This window comes from Xyrauchen texanus, chromosome 42 (assembly GCF_025860055.1).
Source record: "Xyrauchen texanus isolate HMW12.3.18 chromosome 42, RBS_HiC_50CHRs, whole genome shotgun sequence".
Lineage (NCBI taxonomy): Eukaryota > Metazoa > Chordata > Actinopteri > Cypriniformes > Catostomidae > Xyrauchen > Xyrauchen texanus.
This window is the reverse complement of record NC_068317.1, coordinates 20,480,580-20,493,432: the sequence shown is the minus strand read 5'-3', so window position 1 is coordinate 20,493,432 and position 12,853 is coordinate 20,480,580. Positions and strand designations below refer to the sequence as shown.

At 38.8% G+C, this 12,853-nt stretch overlaps 1 protein-coding gene across 3 annotated transcripts; it reads left to right on the top strand.

Moving 5' to 3' along the window:
- Window positions 1–1,373: 1,373 nt before the first annotated feature.
- spice1 (spindle and centriole associated protein 1) lies at window positions 1,374–12,824 on the top strand. Of its 3 annotated transcripts, none has more exons than XM_052114411.1 (18): window positions 1,374–1,471; window positions 1,733–1,854; window positions 1,948–1,995; window positions 2,090–2,236; window positions 2,332–2,434; window positions 2,514–2,632; window positions 4,172–4,263; window positions 4,379–4,482; window positions 4,613–4,729; window positions 4,894–5,165; window positions 6,153–6,284; window positions 6,404–6,527; window positions 6,699–6,812; window positions 9,372–9,664; window positions 9,914–10,094; window positions 11,970–12,051; window positions 12,185–12,248; window positions 12,328–12,824. In XM_052114411.1, the coding sequence occupies exons 2-18, from the start codon at window positions 1,762–1,764 to the stop codon at window positions 12,379–12,381; spliced, it is 2,139 nt and encodes a 712-aa protein (XP_051970371.1). In that variant the 5' UTR covers window positions 1,374–1,471; window positions 1,733–1,761; the 3' UTR covers window positions 12,382–12,824. The 3 variants fall into 3 exon arrangements, with proteins under 3 accessions (XP_051970371.1, XP_051970369.1, XP_051970372.1); XM_052114409.1 differs by having other exon boundaries at window positions 4,613–4,756; XM_052114412.1 differs by lacking the exon at window positions 12,185–12,248 and having other exon boundaries at window positions 4,613–4,756.
- The last annotated feature ends 29 nt before the right edge of the window (window positions 12,825–12,853 follow it).

The window sequence follows — 12,853 nt, the reverse complement described above, 5'->3', positions numbered from 1 at the left end:
GCTGTCCATGGTGAGGATTTGGCATTGATAGACTGTGATCCACTGACATCCAATGGATAGCAGTAGCCCACCCGATCAGAAGCGCATGCGCAATTCCAGTGACTGTTGGACAACGCAAACAAGTGTCATTGTATGTTAGCAGGGGGCCCCTCGGAGTTTCAGAAGTAGCACCTGTGCGATGGGTGTTCAGCGGTGTCCGTGGGGATCACAGAGCACAAAAGGTGTGGAAACTGTGTATTGTAATGCGTTCAGCTCGCCGGGTGGCTCGCATCCATTAGAGCCCTCAATTAGGATCGCTTGGGGATATAATGGGCCACTATCAAGAGCATACGAACAGAAAAGGAACCAATACATTTAAAAAAAAAAAAAAAAAAGTAAAATATAATACACTGGAGAATGTTTAAAAAAAACACACAAACTCTGGGCGTAGTGTTTTTATAAAATTTATTATTTTCTGTATTTATGCAAAATAAGATATTTTCTAAAAAAAAAAAAAAAAAGAAATTATTCAAGTGCACTTGGTGGTAAGCTCACACCACTTGATCGCGGTTGTTTTGTGCAGAATGGTATATAATTGAAACGACGTTTAGGTCGACAGCGCACTCTAGTGGACAAAACAGCCAACGCGCGCGCGTGCGTGCGTGTGTGTGTGAGTGTGTACTATGTTTGTCAGATAAACTCTGATATAAAGCAAATAATTTGGAGATTTCTAGATTCTGTGAAATGTTATTTTATTATATTTCTGCTTTTTTATGGCTGCAGGATCCGATTAACTTATTTTGAAATGTGTTCAATCGGTGCTTTTATATTGAACATCCTTCTAGTGTTTCCAGAGCCATATATATATATATATTTATGGCTCTGAGTGTTCCCTTGTCCAACTCTGTCAGATAAACTATAATATTTTAAAGCCTTGGGGTAATAACTTGGAGATTCAATTTTAGACTCTGTCTTTATTTTTGTTTATCCAGAATTATATGGCTGCAGGACGGGATTTATTATGAAATATGGTCAAGCGGCGCTTTTAAATTAAGCAATTGTTTTTGTTCCCTCGGGCTTAAAGCTTTGGAGATTAATGTTTTAGCATTTGAGATAATATGAAATGTTATTTTATTTTTGGTTATCTGGTATTTAAGGAGTCAGAACTTGCTAAACTTTTATTGTGAAATGTGGTCAAGCGTTGTTTTTAAATTTTAAATAACCTTATTGTGTTCCCTTATCCTACTATGTTTTTCAGAAGCCTTGGGGAAATAAGTTGGACAAAATTTTAGATTCTGTGAAAAGTTATTTCATTTTATTTTTTACTTATTTTATGGCTGCAGGTCTTGATGGACTTTTATTTTGAAATGTGGTCAAGTGGTGCTTTTAATTTTCGTTTCTCAACGCTTTATTTCTGTTACTACAACACTAACACCAACAAAGGACAGCAACATTCTCGTCCATTCTTTAATTGTATCCGTTTTCAAATAAGGTACGTATTTTCGTCAGTAAGTGCAAAGATGTGTCGGCCATTCTGCGTAGCACATTTTTATCAAGCAGTTAGCCAGAATATTTTTGTTTTCGTCTGAACGTACCAGACGGCGTCTAAATGATTACTTATTGTTAGTAGATTTGAACAATTGCATTTTATGTTCGCTGTTTCCGTTTCTGAAAAATGTCTGCACAAACTGTATGATTAGATTAACGTGAAAGATTCATGTTTTGTTTAGAAGTGTATTTTGTGTTTCTCCAGGAGACATCTGTGCCTGTCATTGTTGTGAGATGTCGTTAGTGAGGATGAATCGTCCTTTATATGGTCCGGGTAAAAGACCTGTGCGAACTAAGAAGGCGTCTGCACCCAAGAATGAATGGGTGGTAGGGAACATAAATGCAATCAGCTTGATATTAAGTCTATACTCTTAGTTAATTGTGGTGTCTTATTTTATTTGTATCTCCCTTTCCTTTAAGAGCACAGTGAATGACCTTTCAGTGCATAAAGCCACACCAGAGGAACTGGTATGGAGTTTACTTGGAGCAAATATGTGAACGCTTGATTTAAGCATTTATTATTAAATGCACTTTTTGTTTTCTGACATTAATAATCTCTCAGACCAAGCGTCATGAAATGCACCGGTCTCAGAACAAAGTCTTGGCACAGTGGGAATTAAGAGAAAAGGCTTTAACACGCAGACGGAGAAAGAATCAGCCCCCTAGCCCTCCAGGACTTGACCAAGCCAGACTCAAAATCATCAGAGAGGTTTAAATCAGACTTTGATTTAACTGTGTAAAAAAAAAAAAATCCCCACACAGAACCTCAACATCACACTGTAACAATAATTTATATTTGTTTAGGTGTTTTCAGATCATTGCCAGTTGCAGGATGCAATTGCACGGTCAGACAGAGCCTTGGCTGTGGTGAAAGACCTGTTTGGTGATGCACCCCGCCGACGCACAGGTAGGCCATGCTTGTGCCACCACAGTGATGTTTGTTCTATCATGCAAGTAGATAAGTAATATGTGTATGTGCATTTTAGGGTTTCCCACCATTACAATGGCACCTGATTGCAACTCTGATGCTGAACTTCCTGTTCTTCAAAGACCTGATCCTCCAACGCAGCTCTCATTGCTCTCCCAGACGATGATGGATCCACAGGTACATCCTTGCTTTGAATGTGTGTGTGTGTGTATGTTGGATTACATAGCTATACTTTGGGAACCAAACTGGCAGCAGAAGTCTTCTAAATCTGACAAAACCTCACATTAGAGACATCCACGGATGTCCTAAATTGGAACAATTTATAAGCAATTGATATTTCTTTTTAAATTACCAAGAAGTCTTCAATTAGAGTTTGTTTGTCAATAGTATTTATAATGTATTTTATTCAAAAGAAAATTGAAGTCCATGGTATATTCCCATTTATATAGCTAAGTATGTACCGTAATTTCCGGACTATTGAGCGCACCTGAATATAAGCCGCACCCACTGATTTTTACAAAAAATATGATTTTGAACATAAATAAGCCGCACCTGTCTATAAGCCGCAGGTGCCTACCAGTACATTGAAACAAATGAACTTTACACAGGCTTTAACGAAACACGGTGTGGCAGCGGGGGCGTGGTCAAGCGCCCGGGCGCTTACACCTGAGCTAAATTATGTCTAACACCGGTGTCTAATTTCAGTAAGCATGGGGAGAGCGGCATAAAAAGGCAGCAGCAACAGAGCTGAGAGAGTGACACACGTCAGTCTAGTGTTGGCGCATAGAAGAATTGAGAAACTTTATAAAATTGATTGTAAACATTGCTGTGGCCATTAAAAGCCTTACCTGGAACGTCAAGTGCCCTGCTGAAAACTGTCACACTGGTGCCCGTGTGACAGTTTTCCCAAGAAGGACATGTGAAGCAGGGCACTTGAAATTAGACACCGGTGTTAGACATAATTTAGCGCAGGTGTAAGCTCCTACAGCTTTTCTCTCCGGACGGGCGCTTGACCACGCCCCGCTGCCACACACGGCTTGTAATAAAACATTTGCAGTAAACAGTAGCCTACCAAGAAAGTCATTGGTCACTATCTTCCTCGTCCTGTGCACTGAAACCACTGAAGTCATCTCCTTCGGTGTCGGAGTTGAATAGCCTCAGAATAGTCTCAGCTTTAGTTTAGAGTCAATTCCTCACGCTGCTGTTTCCAACGTCTTATCATCGACTCATTAAGACCAAGCTCCAGTGCAGCAGCTCTATTTCCTTCTCCAACAGCCAGATCAATCGCCTTCAACTTGAAAGCAGCATCATATGCGTTTCTCCATGTCTTTACCATGGTGAGGGTGACAAAATTACTACCGTAATCAGAATGATGGGAAGTTTGAGCGCGCTCGATTTAATCTAAACAGTAGGCTAAACAAAAAAAGTTGTTTGACCTTAACCCTTTCGGCAATTTCATTGGTCTAATGAAAGCTTCACGCTGCCAAAAAACTGAGCACGTCACGGAATGTTTTTTTTTTTTTTTTTTAATAAAATTTGAAAGCGGGAAAAATCCATATATTAGCCGCGTCATTGTATAAGCCGCGAGGTTCAAAGCGTGGGAAAAAAGTTGCGGCTTATAGTCCGGAAATTACGGTAAATGTGTGCTTTTTTCACACATACAAGTCCAACCTATAGCATGGCAAGGAAAGGGCTAAGTATTTTGGTCTTTTCAAGGCCTTGAATGAATTGGAAGAGTGTGAAGAGGAACATGATGAAGATGTTCAGGATACCTCAGTGCACCTCAGATCCACCACTGTGACACATCGGTATAAATTACTCTTCATATCTCTTTGAAAAAAACAACTATGAATGTGCTAAGTGATCACTTGAACCATGTCATCAACAACCTTGTCAAATATTTGTATAAATGTTTGTTTTCAGGAAGATAAATAAATGCAGGTCAAAATCTCCATGGGGCTCAGACAATCTGCAACAAGAACTACCAGAGACACCCCATAATACTGGGGTCCCAGAAGATCAGGCAGGTATGGAGGCCACTTACAAAGCTTTTTTTTATCTCATTGCATATGACATCTAATGTCATAATGGCTCTGTGGTCTCTATTGCACTTACCAGTTCTTGGATTTTCTAAACACCTGTGATTCTTTTGCTCAGCCCTCAATGCCACAATGGCTGTACAACAACTGTCCAGACAGACTCCGCGTGACACAATCCAGTCTACATCGCTAGTCAATCAGGTTCTCAACCCTGGGCCTGCTTTATCTCAACCAGGTGGGGTTCTGCTGTCAATTAAAGCTGGTGTGTAAGATAATATTTAATAGCTGGTTATGAACATTATTTGAACATATGTTTTGAGATGTCATTTTTAGGTCTTTCACATGGTCTAAACTGTCTATGTAATCCATTCTTGAATGCATAATTTTCCTGTTTTGCAGGTACTAAGAGCAGGTCAGCTCAAGTCAGTAAAGGGTGCACCGCAAATAACTTTGGTCTGAATGGTTCAGGGTTGAGTTCTCTGGCTGGGAACCAGTCCAGTATGGAGCTTCTGCAGAGCATGCTGGAAGAGGTGGAGGCAGAGCTGGACTCTTTGGAGCCTCAAAAGCTTCTGAGCTCTGATGGTCGATCTCCGCAACAGAGACCGGGCCTCACAGGCTTCTCCATGGCTCTAGTGGCCACGCTTGGACGTCTTGCCAGTCATATCAGAAAAGTAAGCACAAACTATTGCAAGTACTGATCTCAAATCACTGCAGTACTTATTCTTTTACTCAGCTCCTTGTGTTTAAAAGGCACTTTCTTGCAACTTGAGAGTGTTGGATTGACCGATTGTTTTACATTTTCATTACGTTCAAGTCAAAGATCAAGCCTGTTACATTCATGAATACAATAAAGGAATAGTTCCTGCAAAAATTAAAATTCTCTAATGAGTTGCCCTCGCGCCACCCAAAATGTGTATGACTTTCTTTGTTCTTTAGAACACCAAAAAAGATTTTTAGAAGAATATCTCTGCTCTATTGGTAGATTTGATGCAAGTGAATGGTTACCAGAACTTTGAAGCACTATAAAGCATATGTAGGCAGCATAAAAGTAATCCATATGACTCCAGTGGTTAAATCCATGTCTTCAGAAGCAATATAAAAGGTGTGGGTGTGAAACAAATAGATAGTGAAGTCATTTTTACTATAAATGTTCAGTTTCACTTCCACATTCTTTGTTTTTTGGAGAGTCACATTCTTCATATATATTGCCACCTACCGGTCTGGTCAGAGGTTGAGATTTATAGTAAAAAAAGGAATTAAACATTGATCTGTTTCTCACCCACAACTTTTATATTGCTTGTGAAGACATGGACTTAACCACATATTGTTTCTGAACATATGGATTTAACCTCTGGAGTTGTATGGATTACTTTTATGCTGCCTTTACTGTATGTGCTTTTGGAGCTTCAAAGTTTTTGTAACCATTCACTTGCATTGTATGGACCTATGGAACTATTCTTCTAAAAATATTCAATTGTGTTCTGCAGAAGAAAGTAAGTCAAATACATCTGTGATGGCGTGAGGGTGAGTAAATGATGAGCACATTTATATTTTTGGGTAAAATTACCCTTTAATGTAAAATCTGTGACAGGTTCACTTACTCTTTGTATTTCTAAAACATGAAATTAATAATATAATGTCTTGTGACTTACACACAGAAAGAAGAGGAGACTCAGAGGGAGGTTCAAGAGAGAAGGAAGCTAGAGGAGGAGATGAAAGAGCAGAAGGCTTTAATTGATGCCCTGACTGCAGAGTCACTCACAATGAGAGAGGAGAGGGCTGCCTTGCAGGTGAGCCAATCTTCTGTTCAGCTTACAGCGGTATATTATAGATCAGGATGCTAATCTCAGGTTTGTCCATTCAGATGCCATTTTAATGGTGTTTGTTTGTATATGCCACTTCTATACAGGCAAGGCTGCAGCAGCAGATCGTTGAACTGGAGCAGCGTCTGGATACTGTAGTACTCGTTCTGGGTGGACCGGATTCTGCAGACTCAAAGACAGCAGTTCAAATTTCAGACAGCACAGTCCAAAGTAACTGCTGCCATCTCTATCTACAGATCACAAACAGTCTTGTATTTGCATATCAGGGTTTTCAATCTGTTTTCTGTTAGTACATACTATGCAATTAACAACTTTACTTATCAATAATTATTTAATTGATTATTTTATTTGTTTAACTTAAGAGTGTATTGTGCTCTTTAGAAGGCAGCTATCGTGAATCTGGTGGTACTGAAAAAGATCTACAGCAACATAACTTTGTTTCTCCAGCTGTGCTGCTCTCTCCTCCTCGCCAAAGAGATGGCCTACCACCTAAAGGTTAGTCTGAAGGGCAGAAAGATCCCTCATTCTGTCAAGTGACAGCCAGTAATGTTAATAATTTATTTGTGGTGCTTGCTTAGGTGAGCATCACCTATTACTATTGCTTATTTGAACAAACCCCAACCTTTAGTATTTAACTTTGGCATGTAACTTGTCCCACACTTTGTGCTACTGACATGAACATGACTTTTGCTTAGGCAGGCAGCACTTGTATTTCCTTCAGAAAATGTAGTTATTTATATTTCAGTTGCTAAAATAAGTACTGTACTTTAAGTAACTGTTGCACATATGTAATTGTTTAATTCTAAGATTCATCAATTAACTTACAAAATAACATTATTCTTAAAGGGATATTTCACAGAAATATGAACATTCTCTCATCATTTACTCACCCTCATGCCATCCCAGATGTGTATGACTTTCTTTCTACTGCAGAACACAAATTAAGATTTTTAGAAGAATATATCAGCTCTGTTGGTACATACAATGCAAGTGAATGGTGGCCAGAACTTTTAAAGTTTCAAAAAGTACATAAAGGCAGCAATAAAGTAATCCATACGACTCCAGTGGTTCAATCCATATCTTCAGATGTGATATAATAGGTGTGGGTGAGATCCATATTTAAGTAATTGTTTTACCATAAATGTCTACATTTACTTTTTTTTTTTTTTTTTGGACGTTTAGCATTCTTCATGCATATTGTCACCTACAGATCGGGGCTCCACAAAGTTTGAGATTTATAATTAAAAGGACTTAAATATTGACTTGCTTCTCACCTACACCTATCATATTGGTTCTGAAGGCATGTATTGAACCACTGGAGTAATATGGATTACTTTTATCCTGCCTTTGTTCATTTTGGAGCTTCAAAGTTCTGGCCACCATTCACTTGCATTGTATGGACTAGGGTTGCCAAATTTACCAGTACTATTGAAGTATCGTAATACCAAAAATTGAAATGGTACAATATTATCTTGGTGCTAATTTCGGTACCAGGTCAGTATGCTGTCATTAGCAAAATGAGATTTGACAGTTTTGAGATTAAATCAATGAACAAGAGGTGCCACTCTGCACATGCGCATATACACACAAACGCATATGCACACTAATGTTCATGCTTAATTTTCATGCTGTGTGTTTAGAGTATAAACGTCTGTTAACACTTAAATTAACTCCTCTGGTGCAGCTCGGCGATTTTAGCTTGTGAGTCGCAATGGGGGTATTGGAGCATAAATGGGAAGCTTGGTATAACTAACCCATCAAAAACAGGAAGATCTCAAAGGTCTGTCAAAATAAAAGTCCCTCTAACATGAAAGCTCTATTCAAATGGATGTGTGAACTTGAAGACAGAAAAATATAACTACTGTATAAAAATGTAATATTAAATATATAATACTCATAATAACAATTATATAATATTAAATGGTTTTATTATAATCATCTGTAAGCAATATCACAAACGCATGTGTATTATCAGCATGTTGTGACTTTCATTAATACTGTGAAGCTCTGTTCAGCAGCATTTTATTTGACTGAAAAAAGTAATATATATTGAATTATAGTAAAATAATTATTATATTTTTATTAGATTAAAGCTGTATCAATTTGCACCATTTGATCATAACAATTATTTAAAACATCCTGAAAAATTAATTTGTATCTGTGAGACTTTATGCAGTTCTTTTAATTAAGTCATTTTCTGTGTATTTTCATTTAGCTTTTTATTTGTTGATTTATAGGTAGGTACCATAGCTGGTATCATGCCGAAACTTTGGTATCGGAGCAACCCTAGTATGGACCTACAGAGAGAGTCACGATATTCTTCTAAAACTCTGTCATACACACTTACAGGTCAAAAGTTTTGAAACACATAACTGAAATGTTTCTCATGATCTTAAAAATCTTAAATGTTTGAATTAGTTTTGTTGACAAAAAATATAATTGTGCCACCATATACATTTACTTCATTATAAAACTAAAATGTAATAATAATAAAAAAAAAAGTTTTTGAAATTGATGACTTGGACCAAATTATTTAGAAAATAAGACAATAAGTGCCCAACATCGATGGGAACTCCTTCAATACTGTTTAAAAAGTATCCCAGTGTGAAACCTCAAGAATTTGGTTAAGTAAATATCAAGAGTACATGTCTGCAAAGGGTGACTACTTTGAAGATGCCAAAAAGTAACTCCGTTGGTTTTGTTTATTTTGGATTTTATTTAGTCACAACATAATTCCCATAGTTCCATTTTATAATTCCAAAAATTATAATAAAGAATGAATGTGTTTCAAAACCTTTGACTGGTAGTGTACATCTGGGATGGCATGAGGGTGAGTAAATGATAAGTTTTTGGCTGAACTATTCCTTTAAGCTGCAACACAATTTTGAGGTATGATCTTGGTTTTAAAGTATGTGTATTTGTTTTTAGGATGCCGGTCACTTTTGTTCCTCTTGTGCATGTTTGCTCAATCTGAATGACTCATCTTGAATGAAAGTGTGATTTAGTGGTATTTTGCTTATTTCTCCCCGCTGCACTATAATGGCTCCTACACAGCAACAGGAAGTCAGAGTTCACTGGAAGACTTTGACATCCCCTGCTCTCCTTCCTCCTTCATCAGCCTACCATGCCCCACTCATCTGCTGGACGATTTTTCCCAGGATGCCATGCAAGGGGAGATTGCAGAATTGGCACATCAGAATGCAGCGATACGGGCCCAGTTGGGGCAGCAACGTCCCTCTCCAGCAGGAGCTTCAGTGTCGAGGGAGCAGAGTGCAGACCGACTGTCCACAACCAGTTCTATATTTAGACAAGCATCGCCCTCTACAGGGCCACAGCACACACAGCAGGTAAGATGCATATTTTGGACTTGGATAGATGTGAAATTCTGACACCAATCTCTTATCTTGTGAATTTTGCTTTAAAATATATAAGATACCACAAACATTTTGGGTGCTATATTGTTTCCTTTCCTGGCATTTGCAACAACCTTGGACTGTTTTTCTCAGAAATACTTAGTAGTAATGTCTGTTTTTCTCCTTGGGCGATGTACAGTCAAGAGTGCATTTAAAGCTTTCTTAAATTTATGTTTTGTTCAGTCTGTTTGTGTAGCAAGATCTACTACAGAAATAGAACAAAAACTGCATGAGTTGAACCGACAAAGTGCTGAAGCTAGAGCTAAACTACTAGAGCTTATTGAACAACAGAAACAGAACACCTCATTCAGAGTTTCCCCTGCTATTTCTCCAGTACCTCCTCATTCCATCAGCACTCGTACAGGTATGTGTATGAGTCTCTCATCTGATGCTTTTCTTATCTCTCAGCTTGCAGTATGGCACCATGACCTAACCAGGTGCATTTCCAGTGTCAAGCAATTTGTCTGTCCATGCTGAACGTTAAACTGCTGCAAGACAAACTGCTGCACGACGTGACACAATCACAGCCAATCAGAACATACAGTATCTCACAAAAGTGAATACACCCCTCACATTTTTGTAAATATTTGATTATATCTTTTCATGTGACAACATTGAAGAAATGACACTTTGCTACAATGTAAAGTAGTGAGTATACAGCTTGTATAACAGTGTAAATTTGCTATCCCCTCAAAATAACTCAACACACAGCCATTAACATCTGGCAACAAAAGTGAGTACACCCCTGGGTGAAAATGTCAAAATTGGGCCCAAAGTGTCAATATTTTGTGTGGCCACCATTATTTTCCAGCACTACTTTAACCCTCTTGGGCATGGAGTTCACCAGAGCTTCACATGTTGCCACTGGAGTCCTCTTCCACTCCTCCGTGACGACATCACGGAGCTGGTAGATGTTAGAGACCTTGTGCTCCTCCACCTTCCGTTTGAGGTGTTTAGGTCTGGAGACATGCTTGGCCAGTCCATCATCTTCACCCTCACCCTCAGCTTCTTTAGCAAGGCAGTGGTCGTCTTGGAGGTGTGTTTGGGGTCGTTATCATGCTGGAATACTGCCCTGCGGCCCAGTCTCCGAAGGGAGGGGATCATGCTCTGCTTCAGTATGTCACAGTACATGTTGGCATTCATGGTTCCCTCAATGAACTGTAGCTCCCCAGTGCCGGCAGCCCCAGACATGACACTCCCACCACCATGCTTGACTGTAGGCAAGACACATTTGTCTTTGTACTCAAATCTTTGTACCAAATAAGTTTATCTTGGTCTACTCAGACCACAGGACATGGTTCCAGTAATCCATGTCCTTAGTCTGCTTGTCTTCAGCAAACTGTTTGCAGGCTTTCTTGTGCATCATCTATAGACAGCCATGCAGACCAATTTGATGCAGTGTGCGGCGTATGGTCTGAGCACTGACAGGCTGGCCCCCCACCCCTTCAACCTCTGCAGCAATGATGGCAGCACTCATACATCTATTTCCCAAAGACAACCTCTGGATATGACGCTGAGCACATGCACTCAACTTCTTTGGTAGACCATGTCAAGGTCTGTTCTGAGTGGAACCTGTCCTGTTAAACCGCTGTATGGTTTTGGCCACCGTGCTGCAGCTCAGTGTCAGGGTCTTGGCAATCTTCTTATAGCCTGGGCCATCTTTATGTAGAGCAACAATTCTTTTTCAGATCCTCAGAGTTCTTTGCCATGAGGTGCCATGTTGAACTTCCAGTGACCAGTATGTGGGAGTGTGAGAGTGATGACACCAAATTTAACACCTGCTTCCCATTCACACCTGAGACCTTGTAACACTAACGAGTCACATGACACCGGGGAAGGAAAATGGCTAATTGTGCCCAATTTGGACATTTTCACTTAGGGGTGTACTCACTTTTGTTGCCAGCGGTTTAGACCTTAATGGCTGTGTGTTGAGTTATTTTGAGTGGACAGCAAATTTACACTGTTATACAAGCTGTACACTCCCTACTTTACATTGTAGCAAAGTGTCATTTCTTCAGTGTTGTCACATGAAAAGATATAATCAAATATTTACAAAAATGTGAGTGGTGCAAATAAGCAATTTACAATGTCCTGTCACTCTGTATCTTGTTACGACTGATTATGACAAACTCTGATTGACATGGAATCGTTTGATGCCTTACCTGGCGTGAGAATGATTTGTGTATATTGACTTATATACGCACTTCACTTGTATGCATGTTAACTCAATGTTTTGCAGCTGTTAGAGGGTTAACTCCAGAGCAGTTTTTGACACTTCCTGAGAGAAACCATTCACCACAACCTTCTGCAAGTAGCAAAAGGTGAGTCATGAAAAGCCAAGAACAGATCCTAATTAGATCAAGTTCTACTGTACTAACATTTCAGGCATCCATAAGATGTTTTTCATCTGTGTTTTGCTTTTTAAATCAAGCTCAACAACACTTTAATTCCCAGGTCAGCTGGAAGAGTTTTATCTCAAAATCTAGACAGTGTTGAAATCCAGAGCATTCAGAATCAAGTATGTAATATATTTACTTGAAAACTGAAGATATATTCAGGAAGTGTTTACAAAGTCTCTCTCTTTTTTTTCCTGTCAGGCATACAACCTGAAAAGAGAGGGCTGGTTTGCAATGTCTGCTCATGTCAAATAAATTGAGCTCAACAAAGGGATATCTTCTATGCATGGCATTACATTTACATACACGATAGCTTTTCAAATACATCTCCAGCTAAGTCTTCACAGCATGCAGCTTATGTCTCTCTGATGTCCAGACTATGAGAATTGCTGCAAACCTTAGTAAAGCCCATGTTGAGAAAGTGACAGTCACTGGGGCTGTTGACTCACAGGAACTAAATTTGCAAACTTGCAAACACAAGAAACCACTAAGAATCAGTTGTTGGCATGGCCAGATATTTAATAATAATATTACGTGTCTCTTCAGTCTTGTTTTTTAAATGTTTTCTTATTACAATATTGTACATGGAATTCATATGAAGAACATATTTTAAATATTAGTGTGCATGTATGTTGAATTAGTGTACACGGACTGTTTAAATGTAATTTTTTTTTTATTACTTTAAAAAGTCAAGAAAAACACAATAAATCTAAGATTTTATCTAAAA

Excerpts from the sequence above, each read along its gene's own strand:
- spice1 (XM_052114409.1), top strand. The coding sequence starts at position 1,762 with ATGTCGTTAGTGAGGATGAATCGTCCTTTATATGGTCCGGGTAAAAGA. Across the intron at positions 1,996-2,089 it reads AAGCCACACCAGAGGAACTG|ACCAAGCGTCATGAAATGCA; the intron begins GTATGGAGTTTA and ends ATAATCTCTCAG. Across the intron at positions 12,052-12,184 it reads CCTTCTGCAAGTAGCAAAAG|GTCAGCTGGAAGAGTTTTAT; the intron begins GTGAGTCATGAA and ends TTTAATTCCCAG.